General features: G+C 34.8%; 1 protein-coding gene across 2 annotated transcripts in view; it reads left to right on the top strand.

The window, feature by feature from the left end:
- The window catches only part of lztfl1 (leucine zipper transcription factor-like 1), a 65284-nt gene extending 50575 nt beyond the window's left edge, over nucleotides 1–14709 (top strand). Inside the window, exons 4-10 of one of the 2 annotated variants that reach the window (XM_066687378.1) lie at nucleotides 4277–4337; nucleotides 5948–6019; nucleotides 6761–6826; nucleotides 9049–9126; nucleotides 10073–10231; nucleotides 10597–10700; nucleotides 13599–14709. In XM_066687378.1, the coding sequence (XP_066543475.1) occupies nucleotides 4277–4337; nucleotides 5948–6019; nucleotides 6761–6826; nucleotides 9049–9126; nucleotides 10073–10231; nucleotides 10597–10700; nucleotides 13599–13617 (559 nt within the window). In that variant the 3' untranslated portion in view covers nucleotides 13618–14709. Of the gene's footprint in view, nucleotides 1–4276; nucleotides 4338–5947; nucleotides 6020–6760; nucleotides 6827–9048; nucleotides 9127–10054; nucleotides 10232–10596; nucleotides 10701–13598 lie in introns of both variants that reach the window. The other variant, XM_066687369.1, reaches the window with a different exon arrangement.
- Nucleotides 14710–15482: the final 773 nt, after the last annotated feature.

The raw sequence follows: 15482 nt of genomic DNA, 5'->3' as shown, positions 1-15482 counted from the left end.
TTGTTTGACTTGGAAGAACCCATCTAATTTCTTAGTTAAATCAGTTGTTCACGTTTTTACTAAGCAAATGGTTAACACTGAACATCCAGCTCCTTGTGCTTTGCTGTTGTTTTTGATATAATGATGTTATAAAATTGAACTTTAGAAGAAAGTTTACTGAATGAAAAAGGTCGTAATTCTCCTCAAAGGAACATGAAATGATGTGAAAGACAGGAAGAAAGGAACACACCCTCGCTGTGTGCATGCTGGTGTCGTTTAAACCACATGTAAGGTTTAGGTTTTCTGTCAATTTTACCGTTTAAAGTGTTAAACCGTGCATAAAAAAACCCCAACACAAAACAAAAAACAAAATCATGCTTCTCAAGACCAGAAAAATAAGGGCTTATGAGAAGATTTACGAATGATGATCTGTGCCTAGTGTATGTTCATTTATTTTCTAAATTTGTTTACAAATAAGTGTTTTTTATGTCCAGTTTCAGTGCCACCATACTTAGAAATGCTTATTTCTAATGGCCACCTGATTCGAACCAAGCCTCTGAAAATAAGACCTCATACATTTTTCCTTAAAATTACATTTACTTTGCAAGTGTAGGAACTGTATTATTTTAAACCTTCCTTTCTGTTGTAAATGTGTAGGCCTATAAGTGATATTAAAGAAATATTGTACAGTATCTACATTTTTAGTTTGTCGGGAAGATAATTTGTGTGCGTGTAAATATTCAATACATTTTTTATAACAATATATGATTATTTATATAGAAAATGTGTTTTGAATTGCGTATCATCAAGATTCTGAAATAAACTAGTGTTTTCCTGTAGGGAAAGATTGGAATATTTAGCATAATTCTTATATTCTTTCCTTCCTTTCCTGTTCATTGTCTACATGTAATGCCCTAACTTAATTTGTAAGCATCAACTTAATTTATAATGATCTAGTTTTAGTATTTCTAATAGCAGGGGCGGCGGCAGGGTATGGCTTAATTGGGCTACAGCCCCACCAAGAATCGTGTTAGCCCCACCTTAGCTCCACCATGGAACAACCAAGAATATTACCGAGCAGAATAAGTGCCAGCCAGTTCCATTTGTGTCACTGCGTCATTGCTGCGTGATATTGGAGGGTGTTAGCACGCAGTGTAGTCTGAGCCAAATTAGTTAACGTTAGCTAACGCTAGCTAAGTAATTTGTGAAATTGTAACATTGCTAACATTATTATGGATCGATCCAACCACAACAACTGGCGGATTGTGCTCCTTTGAAAATGTAAATGGTGAGTTTGAACGTATTTTAAATAATAGGGTCGATTTGGAAACTGCGCTGACTGTCGCGTTTTGTGTGGCCTCGGCGGCCACCTGTTGTGCTCCGTTAACTGCAGCTCTCTCTCTCTCACTCTCTCTCTTACTTTCTGTGTGTGTGAGGAGTGTGACGCGTGATATACAATGCGCTGGGTTTGTAGCGGACAGGTTTGCCAGACTTTGCCAGCCTAAACTCAGTAGTAGTGACCGTCCACGTCTGTTGCTCTCAATGTAATTTTCCGTGTGAAAAAAGGAGTCAGTACAATCATCTAACCCAGCATCGGTTTTCAAACTGTGGTACGCGTATCCAAAAATGTGGTCTGGTACTCCGACGAACCCCCCACACTATTTCACCCTCATACTCCTCCCCGCACGGTAGGGGTACCCTGCCAAAATCTAGTCGCCAAGGGGGTCCCTGGGGTCAAAAAGTTTGGGAACCCCTGATCTAACCCAATGCGTGTTATTCCTAGCTACTGGGAAGGGGACTATTCCATTGTGTGTGTATTCACATTGAAATTCAGATGTTGATTTGAGCCCCACCGCTGTATGGATTAGCCCCACCGTAGTTTAGCCAAAAAAAATACTCTGCCACCGCCAATATCTAATAGAATGGTTGTATGACAAATAAGAGAAGTTAAGAAAGTGTATATCATAATGTTAAATATCTAACATGTAAAATGTATTAGATTTTTCCTTTAAAAGAAACAAAGTATTTTTCTTTTGTTTTTTTATTTAGATTTTCACTGTTCCTGTGGTCCTGTGGATATTAGGCTGAATCTAATAAATACATACAAACACTTGTCTGTTAATATCAACTTCCATTACTATACAAAACTATGTTCCAAAACTATACTTGGACAATTTTCTCTGCACAGATACAAAATGTGACTTGTGCCGCTTTATCGAATGACAAAGATCAGAACCAGCCAGTCACATTATCATTACTTCACTCTGCCACATTGGATTACTTCCCACTTCCAATAACAGGTTCTGATTAAGTGGTGTTCAGAAACTGTTGGTAATGTATCTGGCAATGTCCTATACAAAATAAAAGTTAAACCCCATAATAACCAAAACAAAACTGAAGAACCTCCGCTGCGTAGTCAATAACACAAAACGTACATAACAAACAAACTGTACAGTCACACATTTGCCATTTATCATCTGTGCATCTCCTTCATAGGTTCAATTTTAAATTACACTCTGAGAGCCTCGAACAATCCCGAGACCAAATCTAAATATACAGGGCGGTAGAATTAAAATACTCACCCATTTTGGTCCCGGGAGTGGAGGCAAGTTCAGATCCTCGTTCGTGATGCCAAGTGAAGAACCCAGTCTGGATGCATAGATGGTAAATTTATTTATTTAACATGCCAGGCCTGGAAGGGGCCCGACATGGAAGCACTCTACCTCAGCAGAGACTTATTGAACAGCACAAGTGGTCAGCCTTATATACATTGCAGGACATGTGTTTTGGTGGCCGGAGTCTGCCAGAGTGTTATCTCGAGGTCGGATTTCTGACCCTGGTAATGTTCATGGTAGTCTTCCTCGGAAGAGGTGTGGGATCCAAAGAACAGATGTCTTCCTTTGATATACTAGGAAAGGTCCGATCCCATGGATCTTATTTAACAACTGTCAATCGCTCATTAACAAAAACAGTTCCTGCCTATCTGGAGAAAAGATTAAGTCCACAGACTTTTAACAAACAACTGTGGGCCCTCTCTCTCTGCAGTTTGATCTTTCCTATTATTGACAGGAATGTCTAGAGGGTATGCCCTGAACAACTTACAAAATGGTTGTTGCTACCATAATACATTTACTTTGCTTGGTCTGCATATTATTATTAATATAAAACATAATACAGTTTATATAAAACATTTAATAACGGCTCTTCAAAAACATACACCTACAGCTCCTATAGGAAATATTCACCCCCCTTGGACTTTTTCACATTTTGTTTTGTGGCATTTCAACAGGATTATCATCCGCATTTGATTTACATAACCTGCTTAAACACTTTGAAGGAACAAAATATTTTTTAATTGTGAAACAACAGTTAACAGAAAATAAATTAAATGAAAAGTATTTACCCGCTGTGTAGCAGGGGCGAAGGTTTCATTTCAGAATTGGGGGGGACGTGTTCCTTACGCCTATGGAGCTGGGCATACGTTATGTTCTCTCAACATTGGGGAGGAACACGTCCCCCCCTAAACGTATGCCAATGCTTGGAAGAACCACCTTAGGCAGAAATTACACCTGTGAGTCTATTGGGGTAAATCTCTACCTGGTTTGCACATCTGGATTGTGCAATATTCACCGTGAGACCTTACAGAAATCATGTAAACCACTTTAATTTATGGACTCCATTCAACTTATTGCATGAATTCTGAAAGCAATTGGTTGCACCTGACCTTATTTAGGATTATCAGAGAAAAGGGTCTGAAAACTCCTTCCAGGTCCCTCTCTAAACATAAAAGAAACATGAACAGAAACACAGCAAGTCACAAGTCCAAGTCAAAATCCTCCAATCTTCAATTCTGGGGGATGCATTGCTATTCATGGCAGCCATTTTGTGACACTCCTAGCACTTTACCACAATTAATACAAAACTTTACACACCTAGAAGTAGTCCCACTGCTGAGAAACAACCTACAAACTATAAGCTTTTTGGCATATTGCTAACACTTGCTATTTTACCTTTAAACACTTTTGATATTGAGAATAAAATGTCAGTTAATTCGGCAGGTATTTAAGTAAAAAGGATAGCCGTAAACTACAGATTGCACACTAGTAGGCAAACCATTAGGTACACATTATAAAGACTGTTTGAATTCTGATATTTCACACTGCAATCCAAACAACGTTAACCTGCCTAGGTGTTGATTAAATGTAGGTCTTATGCTTTTATTTCTTGGATAGTGTGCTTTCATTGTGTACATAACGATGTAAGCATTGTCATAACACTCGTTTTTTTTGCATTTTAGGGAGCTGTTAGAACAAGTTGCTGAATTTGAAAAAGCAGAATTCACATCGTCAAGCAAAAAGGTAAGTTTAGGTTGGGTTCACCTCATCTTATTCTCCATAATGAGCCACTCAAGAACCTCTTGTGCTTATATTTATTGTGAAATCAGAACAGATACGGTACAAAACAAAGTTTGAGGGAATATGGGTATACGTGTGACTTCTGAGAATTATCTTAAGGGCCTGGCAGTTGAGATCTGTTTATTGTGCTGTGCAAGTTTTGGATCCAATTCTGGTATTATTATGTAGGCCTGTGCCCCTTTTTACTTGCATATAAGGAACATACATTGGAATCTTTGAAGTTTCATGCTACAGTTAAATGCTTCCAGGACTTTTAGTGTTGATGACAACAAGTATATTTTGTGGATCCCATATTTGTAGACATATTTGGGATTCTGTTAGAAACATTTCCAATTAATATATGCATGAAAGCACTTGGGAAGATGCTGATCTTGCTCAGAAAATTTTAGTGTCAATCAAATACTGCAAAAGGACCTCAAGGTTAGCTAAAGTTGGTGCACCAGATTACCAGGTACCAGATTTAGAAAATAATGATAATCATACTTTAAAATGTAAATATATGATGAATGAAATACAAAAAATGAACCAAAATGTGTTTTTCATGAACCCTTTATGCTCCCATGTACTACATATCCATGTTCAGTACAGAGGAAACAAGTTTTATTTTTGTTTGAACAAGGACAACAATGCAATATAAATAACCATATTATATTTTATCATAAATAATGAACTTTTGTAATAATAAAAATAAACAATACACTAAAACACAAATAGAAATAATAAACAGTACACTGAAACACAAATGAAAATAATGAACAATACACTGAAATGTAAATGAAAATAACACACTGAAATGCTATAATAATAAACAATGAACAGTAATTATCAACTAAAACTCAATCAAACCTATTCCATCACCGGCTTACTCTGTGCCATTTGTTGAAATGTTCAATGCAATAAACTTGGATACGTCATAGCACTGTATAGCCTTTGCTAAAAACTACATAAACTATAACTAAACAAGTACAATTAATAATACAAAAGCAATAATAATATAAAACTCTATTTATATACTTGTAAAAGGTGAATTGGTTGCCCCAATAGACACACAGGTACAACTGAAGCTCATAATTATATAAAACCATCATATAATCCCCCTCACCGGCTTTCAAATCACATTCTACAGTATCAGCACTGCCTATGGGAATGAAACCTGAAATGCTAGATTGAGAAGCTGCTATTAGAATAGAATAAGAATCTTGACATACGCAGGCATGGCATGGTACCGTCTAAGTGTTTTCATTTGACTTGCGTGCGTACGTCATGGTGTTGAAGTGGTAACATCTTTAAATATGTATATTTTATTGTAATTATTATGTATTATTATGTATTTGTTAACAGATTACCTTACCCATTGTGTAAAAACTAAAGAAAAATGTACCAAGATACTATAAAATGTTTCTATATATATATATATATATATATATATATATATATACACACACATACACACATTGCACATATATATTTTCATTTATTAAGGGTCAGTTTAAGAATAGTTCAGGTATGAACAGAAAAAAATCCCAAGTGATGTTCATCCTTTTTTTATCTAGGCAAACCAAGAATCTAATAAACCCAAGTTAGCACCTCTGAATGAAGGAGGAGTGTCAGAACTGTTAAACAAGGTAAGACTTATTTTTTCGTGTGTCAACAACATACTAAATGCAGTGTGCCCTGTTCTACAATATATATATATATATATATATATATATATATATATATATATATATATATATATATATATATATATATATAATCATTGGGTGAAGAACTTAATTTATACACATTTCCATTATCTTAAGTTCTTAATTATGTCATATCCATCAGATAGTATTTCCTTGGGAGTTTTGTTTTAGCTACTTTTAAAATTAAGTTATTAATTTTGATTTAAAATATAAATGTATTATTTTGACTGTGTAGCCAAACCTCTAAATAACTGATAACACCTTTCACATGTTTACTGCAACAGGTGCTGCCCATGCTTTACCTTGAGAAGATCTGTATTGTGGTTTTGAAACATTCAGGATATTACTAAATGTATTTATTTAGATAACCAAAAAGTAGTGGTTGGGCAATATCAGTACTTTTAAAAGTATGAGGCTGAATTACAAGTTCAACTTAATTATTCCAGTTTTAATGTTTATATTTAAATTTAAAGACTTCTGTTTATTTTTTTTATACTATATATACCATGATAGTCTTAAGAAACATATCTAAAGGGTGTACCTCACTTCTACAAATCTGTTCATCTTTAGTCATATCGAATACCACACAAAAATGATATCCAACAATTGATCTTGAATGGAAGAAAATTATCATTTAGAATGCAAAAACAAATATATATATATTTTTTTAATATATTTTAGGAGATTGCAAGACTTCAGGAAGAAAATGACAAACTCAAAGCCAGACTCAGGACAATAGAAATGCAGGTAATAATTATATACATAAAATGTGATTGTTAACATGCACTTTCTTGTGAAGAAGATTCACTCATGCAGCAATTTCAAGAAAAGGGGCCCGATATTCAAACTTCGCAATTTCCACGCAAAATGTGTGCTGTGCAAAAAATATGCAATTTTGCCTAAAAAGTAGAGAGATTCAAACATGACACAAATCTTTGCGCGACATTGGAATATAGCATTGTTTTCTTGTGTCATGCAAACCTGTTTGCGCAGTTTTGTTCAGTTATTGGATGAATATGCCGTGCAAAAATCACGCAAAATCTGGTATAAAGCAGTCTAATTAAGGCTTTCAAGCAATTCAAATTCGATTGTGCTATGCGCATGTTTAATGTCAGCCCGGAATACATTTGCATCTCATGTTTCCAATTGCTGAGTCATTACCATATGTTAATAAGCTACACACGGTAAATGAACAGGGCTCTGCAGGTGGATGAATGAAGTGCTGAATACCACACATTGTGGCATAGGTGCTTTGCTGGAGTTTCTCTATGGAAATCCCAGTTTTAAATAAGCTTTATCATAGTATCAGATTCCGCATTTGGCTGGAACCTCAGCTGCTGACACTTCAGCTTGTATTGTACACTTTGTCACAAAACAATCAATTTCTCAGTAGTTCACTTGGCGGAACGCAAGGTAAGTCTGACAATCAGTTGTTGCTAAGCATGAATACGTTAAAACATGCATATTATTATTAATATACATTTTCAAATAATTCAACCTTAAATACACTCACCTAAAGGATTATTAGGAACACCTGTTCAATTTCTCATTAATGCAATTATCTAACCAACCAATCACATGGCAGTTGCTTCAATGCATTTAGGGGTGTGGTCCTGGTCAAGACAATCTCCTGAACTCCAAACTGAATGTCTGAATGGGAAAGAAAGGTGATTTAAGCAATTTTGAGCGTGGCATAGTTGTTGGTGCCAGACGGGCCGGTCTGAGTATTTCACAATCTGCTCAGTTACTGGGATTTTCACGCACAACCATTTCTAGGGTTTACAAAGAATGGTGTGAAAAGGGAAAAACATCCAGTATGCGGCAGGCCTGTGGGCGAAAATGCCTTGTTGATGCTAGAGGTCAGAGGAGAATGGGCCGACTGATTCAAGCTGATAGAAGAGCAACTTTGACTGAAATAACCACTCGTTACAACCGAGGTATGCAGCAAAGCATTTGTGAAGCCACAACACGTACAACCTTGAGGCGGATGGGCTACAACAGCAGAAGACCCCACCGGGTACCACTCATCTCCACTACAAATAGGAAAAAGAGGCTACAATTTGCACAAGCTCACCAAAATTGGACAGTTGAAGACTGGAAAAATGTTGCCTGGTCTGATGAGTCTCGATTTCTGTTGAGACATTCAGATGGTAGAGTCAGAATTTGGCGTAAACAGAATGAGAACATGGATCCATCATGCCTTGTTACCACTGTGCAGGCTGGTGGTGGTGGTGTAATGGTGTGGGGGATGTTTTCTTGGCACACTTTAGGCCCCTTAGTGCCAATTGGGCATCGTTTATATGCCACGGCCTACCTGAGCATTGTTTCTGACCATGTCCATCCCTTTATGACCACCATGTACCCATCCTCTGATGGCTACTTCCAGTAGGATAATGCACCATGTCACAAAGGTCGAATCATTTCAAATTGGTTTCTTGAACATGAAAATGAGTTCACTGTACTAAACTGGCCCCCACAGTCACCAGATCTCAACCCAATAGAGCATCTTTGGGATGTGGTGGAACGGGAGCTTCGTGCCCTGGATGTGCATCCCACAAATCTCCATCAACTGCAAGATGCTATCCTATCAATATGGGCCAACATTTCTAAAGAATGCTTTCAGCACCTTGTTGAATCAATGCCACGTAGAATTAAGGCAGTTCTGAAGGCGAAAGGGGGTCAAACACAGTATTAGTATGGTGTTCCTAATAATCCTTTAGGTGAGTGTGTGTGTGTATATATATATATATATATATATATATATATATATATATATATAATTATTCCCTTGCTTGTTCGATAAAATTCTAATTGTGGTGTTGTCATAGAAGGCATTATAGGGTATCAGCCTCCAAACAAGACCTCTCAGTGACCTAAAATTTGATATCTGATAGGCCTTAACATATGTAACTCTTCTTACTAGTGACTATGATTACACTGTTGTAAGTAATGATTTTGCTATTTTTCAGGCGACAAGTGCATTGGATGAAAAATCCAAACTAGAAAAGGCTCTGAAAGATTTACAGAAGATTCAAGGAGACCAAAAGGTATGTGAATGGTTCAAACTCTAAACATTTTAATCAGACTTAAATATTTTTTTAAATATAAACGAGTTCTAAAAATAAATATTATCCTGACATTTTCATATGACCTGTTGCTTAATGTATTCTGAATCAGTTTTCATTCATACATATCAACCATGCTGGATAACACTGTTTTCCTACTGGCCTGATGCCTTTCTATTTTTGGTTTTAACCAGCACTGTATTTTCTGAAAATTCTGATGTACCGATTAATTGAAATCTAATGAAAAAGGAGCTTCAGCTTACTATTCAATACAGCGGGCAAAATACTAAGATAAAACTGTCTGATTTAGGCCTATTAGTAAGAAATTATTGACTCTCATGCATGCATAACACATTTTACATGAAAACACAAGGCTTAGCAATTGTATTCAAAGTGTTTTAAATGTCACAAAAAAGTGTTATTTATTTGTTTGTTTTCCTGCTTTCATGGAAATCAAATGGTATGTATTTTTTTTAAGAAGAAACACTTTTTAAATTGAGAGCAGTCTCAGTTCTCCCCCAGTTTTACTTTTGTTTATTAGCATTATGTTTAGTATTGAATGAACAAGATGGGATAGTTTGGATGAAAAACAAAATACACTGTAAAATGCAGCCTGCAATGTCTTACATATAATAATTATGATTAATGATTCTGACCAAGTAATATTAGTAATATTAATAATAATAATGGTCATAGTTCACGAGGATCAACCTCATTGTCTGTTGTTTTGAAAGTTAATTTCAAGACTTCCATCTGAGTAAATGTGCTTTTTTGTTTACATCAAATTAACAATTTAAAATCTTTGCTTTAGTTGAAGCTATAGAAAGTCTTTTCTGGGCATGCTTGCTTTTTAGTGTTAAAAACTATACCTTAGTTTTAACTGCTGTGTTTGAAATTGATCATTTTTCAGCTTGCTTTAAAAACAAAGGAGATCACAAACCTGGAGGAAACAGTGACTGCATTGAAATCGGATTTCCAGAAGACACTCAATGCCAGTTCGGCCACCCAAAAGCACCTAGAGGACAATCTGGTTACGACCAAGCATGATCTCCTCAAAGTTCAGGAGCAGCTTGCTGTTGCTGAAAAGGTTGGTTTGGTGTCCTTCCATATACATCAGGGAAAAAAGCATTTACATTAATTATTACAAAGACTGTGCACTGTGAAGTATTGCTTTATCCAAGACACATTCAATATTATAAACTGATAGGAGGTCCTTGCGCCTTTAGCAAATCTGTGTTGGTGGAAGTCCCCTCAGATGCTAGCACTTAGTTTAGTATATTGTTACAGTAAACCAATATCTAATCACCATATACAGAAATGTAAGATATTTATTTTGTTTTCCTTATCATATCATTTTAGGCTATTACTGGGCCAGGATAATGGTGTGCTATTGGAAACCAACTTTTTTTTGTGGTATTGTGATCTTTAAGTGTTCTTTATGTTTGCTGTTAGGAACTGGAAAAGAAATTTCAGCAGACGGCATCTTACCGTAACATGAAAGAAATACTGACCAAAAAGAATGACCAGTTAAAGGAAATAAGAAAACGCCTTTTGAAGTAAGTGGTTTACTGTATTTGCTTAGTATATTAAAATAAGACTTTATTGTTAAATTCTGTTATTTTGCTTTGTTTGATACAGTGATATAAATATATTTTTTTTCATTTTGAAAGTCACTAGAAGAAAACAATGTATATATTGTTTGAGATTTAGTTCCTGAATATATTACAAATACTGACTAATATTACTGTACTATTGTCACATTAGATTACAATTTTTGAGATCCATCCAATATTTTGAGTTATTTCACCCGAGGATAATTTATATTGCCATTCATTGTTCCATTTTCCTTTTTTTTTTAGATGTATATTCAATTGTATAGTGTAGGCAAAGCCTTAAAAATTGATAGAAGTTCATTATTTTCTTTCATTAAGCGAAAATGAAATTAACATATGTTTTAAAGAACAGTTTGTAGTTTGTACACAAAAATGGAGTGTACTATAAAAAACTGCAACTTATACTTATTTCAATAACACTAAAGCTCTGAGTAATTCAGATAAATAGGTATCTTAATGTAAATACATTTATTAGCTCTCATTTGCAATTTTTCATTGCAATAAAAGTAGGGCTTGCCTAATTTAAAAAAGCCTAGTTATTAGGAAACAAAACCCCATGAATTAAACAAATTTGTTGTTGACATTTATTACATTCAATTTTCACCACAATGGGCTTTACACAGTCAAAACAGAAAAAAAAAATCAACACAATGATGAAAGATTGCTGCAAATAAATACTTGATATAATCAAGTGTAATGAGATACTTATCATTTTAAGCAAGGAACTATTCAAATTCAAATTAACACAATTATAAATTACTTTATAGCAATTTAAAAAACAAATGTAATCGTTTTATTGCTTTAAACACCAAAGATTAATAATAATTAAAAAAAATAAACACAATGCCAATGTGAAAATGTGCACAACAGTCTTTCCCAGCAAATTCTTGGTGTAAACAAGATTTTACATTGTTTTACATTGGACTATTGTAGCTATCACTAGTCCATCAGCGTAATCCAGGATTTTTTGGTGATAAAAACTTTACGACCGGCTTCATGGAAACAGCAAATGTTGATAGAATTTCGTAAACATCAACCAAAAGTTTTTACGTTCGACAGGTGGATTGTTCATACGTCGCTACAGTTGAGTATGTGACAAATGCCAGTGGAAATGGGTTTTACCAATAACTAATGCCTTTGTCGACTAAGTTTGCACTCATGTGATATGATTTGGTCAGGTGTCTGGGAAGGGTAAACAGAGAAGAAACATTATTTTATAAACAATAGTGGGGGTTTTAAGAAGCTGTTGGAATAATTTCCATTGTATTTATAAGTAGGTGTATTCTATCATTTTAAAACCTCTTTACAGGGTGTCAGTAGCCTACTATAATGCCAATAGCCTACTACAATAATAATAATAATAATAATAATAATAATAATAATAATAATAATAATAATAATAATAGGCTAATTTAAAGTCCTTGTTTAATTATCATTATTGGTTATACTATTATATAATAATATCATTATTATTATTATTATTATTATTATTATTATTATTATTAGCCTATGCAATAACAATACACACCACAGAATCATCTTATCTCCTGCCAAGGCAATTTATGTTATGTCTTTCTTGAATGTTTCTCTCCGCATATGGAAATAATACTTTAATTAAAATTTGTCTTCTGATGACAAGTTGTGTCATTTTGGGGCTGGTTGACGACTCTGTCTGACAAGTGCGTCCCGTATTGCCACAGCCTCAGCATTGGGTTGACCTCCATATCTCCGAGGTGGCTGTTGTTGGTAATGCGTGTCCTGCGCCTCTGCTACTCCAGGCAACTTAATGTAGCTGCTCATCATCCTCTCCCGTATGGCAGTGCACGCTGCATATACACAACAGTGAACGGTGGTCTTGCAGACTCTGATTGTCTCTCCCGCCACCCTGTACTCTGCACAACTGGACAACTTTTAGAGGCTGTGCACATTCGGGTTGAAACTGGAGGATGGTGGCTTGGCATTCTCAGGCCTTCAAATGGTTTGATCACTTGGCACAAACTTTCTAAGGTAGGCTTGGGCATTCTGAAATGTCCATTGCCTTCATCATGATCTGGCAAAGTATTACTGCATTGTCTTCCCTCGGAAGATTACATGAACTGTAGCGATCAACTGACACATCAAAATTATGATACCTTGCCCACTATTAATACATTCTACATTTTGGGGGCTACAGGTCGAAGTGAACTTTTAGGTGAAACACTCAACATTTCCAATATTATATTCGACAATACAGAATGTATGTGACAAAGTGCTTTTGCAGGAAATGGTGTCACATTTTAAATATTTTTATGCATTTTGTTCGCTACGAGTCAGTTTGGATGGAAACTAACTTTGGCTTGTAAAGAGCACATATACTTTTTATGTGAACTTAAGAATTTTCTCACAAAACATGTTCGATAAGTGGATGGAATCCTAGCTACTGATAGTAATGCTGAGCTACAGGAGCAGCTGTTCCTAACCTGACTGATCCTAGCAGAGCTCAGGCAATTACCTGTCTTACCACGGGGAAATCCTGGTTATTGTTGACTATGTCATAGATTACATTCTATCAAAGCTATAGGGAAAAATCGGCACTCTGAGCAGACTTTTACTGGTATAGCCACTTGAGAGACTGTGTTGGTATGTATCCCTGGAATTTGTTTTACAAAAAAAATGTTGATGGACAGGAGAAAGGCTTCTAGAAAATTGGTTCAGTTCAAAAGGAATATGCCATATAGTTTTGTTATATATTACATCTGGTCATATTTTGGCTTTCAATTATAACTTACTTGTGGATTTCAGTAATTAAAATGAACCAAATATTTATTTGATCTTTCTTTTGTTTTATTTTTATTTTTTCAGGTATGAGCCTGATGAATAAATTGGCCACGTCATGTTTTACAATGTTAAGGGTGAAAAAGCTGCCACACAACTAAAGCATCCAAAATTCCAAATTCCATTCTGGTAAAGGAAGCCGCATGGGGAAGAATGCTTGCAAACATAAAGTGTACTGAAATTTATAAATATCTAAAATGTATTTTTAATTTAACTTTACCAGACTAGGCAAAAATAGCAACTTGTCAATCTGGTTAAATGTTAAGCATTCAGGTAGAATATGAATGTTTGAAAAACTAGGTCAATAAAGTAGAGTAAGTTTGTTTTGATAAAGACTCTAATACAAATATGCCCCTTAAAAGAAACACAACTATTTAAAATGGCTTTGCTTTTGCGATTTCATTTCTGATTAATTACATTTAATTAATGGTGGGGGGAGGTGCTAATTCTGGAGCTGCTTTGCTGGAAGTCAATGGGGAAATCAGAAAAGTCACGAAAATCATAAATAAATAACACTTTTAGGCCGTGTAGGCTACAGCGCAGTGCGAACTGTGCATGCTGTGGGCAGTAGCCTACACGGTCTACAAAGTGTTCTTTTTAAATTATTTTCATGACTTTTCTGAATTCCCCATTGACCCCCAAAGCATCTCCACAGAATGTTTCTATTTATAGAATAACCTGAGAAATATGGATTTTCGGTGGAGTTCCCCTTTTTAAACACAGTTTAGATTGTGTCACATTTATAGTATGAAAAACAATTTACCTCCCTTATTGCAACAACAGAACTGCAAAAATGTATACACTCAAGAAGACATTTAAGAATATCTATATTCAAATAATTCCTTATATTTAAGAAAAAGTAACCAGTTACATATAAATATATATGTATATATATTTTTACATTCTTATGTATACATAAAAGTGGCAGTGAGAGTTATGAAATTGATGCTTTATTTTTACAGAATGTATGTATTTTTTTTCTTATCTAACATACTGGTGAGAGTGATAACATGATACTAAAAGTGTCACTCCTATTATGAATGTAACTATGAACTAACTTGTGCATTTGTAATATCTGTATCTTTTAAAGAGTGTATAACGTGGGAAGGGGGATGTCAATAAAAAGTTGTTACCCAAATGTTACTCTTAGTTTTTTATTTTATTTGTATTTTAAATTTATTGTGGAACAAAATGTAGTTCATAGCTTTAATTGCTTTTTAATTATTTCCTAATTTTTGTAGTGGGGTCTTGTGAAGATAGATTGGATATTCAAACAACTGTTTTGTGGAACTGCACGATCAAGCAATGTAATTTAGTACATGTTCAAATGGGAAGTATCACTGGCTGAGTTTACATATGCACTTGAATCTCATCCTTGCAGTTAAGATTTTGTGATATAATACACGCATAACATACACTTTCAACACAGTAAAGCAAATGCATGTCTTTAAGGGGTGGGTCACCTGTTTCATTCTGTAAAATATTGTCATGCAAAAAGCTTTGTAAACTGGAGCAGGAATCCAAACTTGTCACATAAAATTGTATCCATCATAGTCCTGTTGTAATTTCATGTTGCTCTCAAGCCCAAAGGCTGTGCCAAAATACCATTTGTAATTTGAACATTTAACTGGTACTGATACTATTATAATATTACAAATAATGTATATTTAATAAACAATAATTATTCCTCAAATCAGTCACAGTCTTATGACAGGTTTAGACAGAGGCCCACAGACATCTTCCTTTTTATCATGACCTCTAAATTCTTACTTACTTACTTTCACTTCTGCAAAACACACACATTGCAAAAATAGGATAAGTTTCTTAATGTTGATACATTAGAACATTGTATTAATGTTTCTTAACGTTAGCTGAAATTTTATCTATATGTTATGATTATTTAACTTTCAG

The sequence above is a fragment of the Amia ocellicauda genome, chromosome 2 (assembly GCF_036373705.1).
Source record: "Amia ocellicauda isolate fAmiCal2 chromosome 2, fAmiCal2.hap1, whole genome shotgun sequence".
In the NCBI taxonomy this organism is placed as follows: Eukaryota; Metazoa; Chordata; class Actinopteri; order Amiiformes; family Amiidae; genus Amia; species Amia ocellicauda.
Note: the sequence above shows the minus strand (reverse complement) of the source record. Positions and strands in the feature narration are given on the sequence as shown.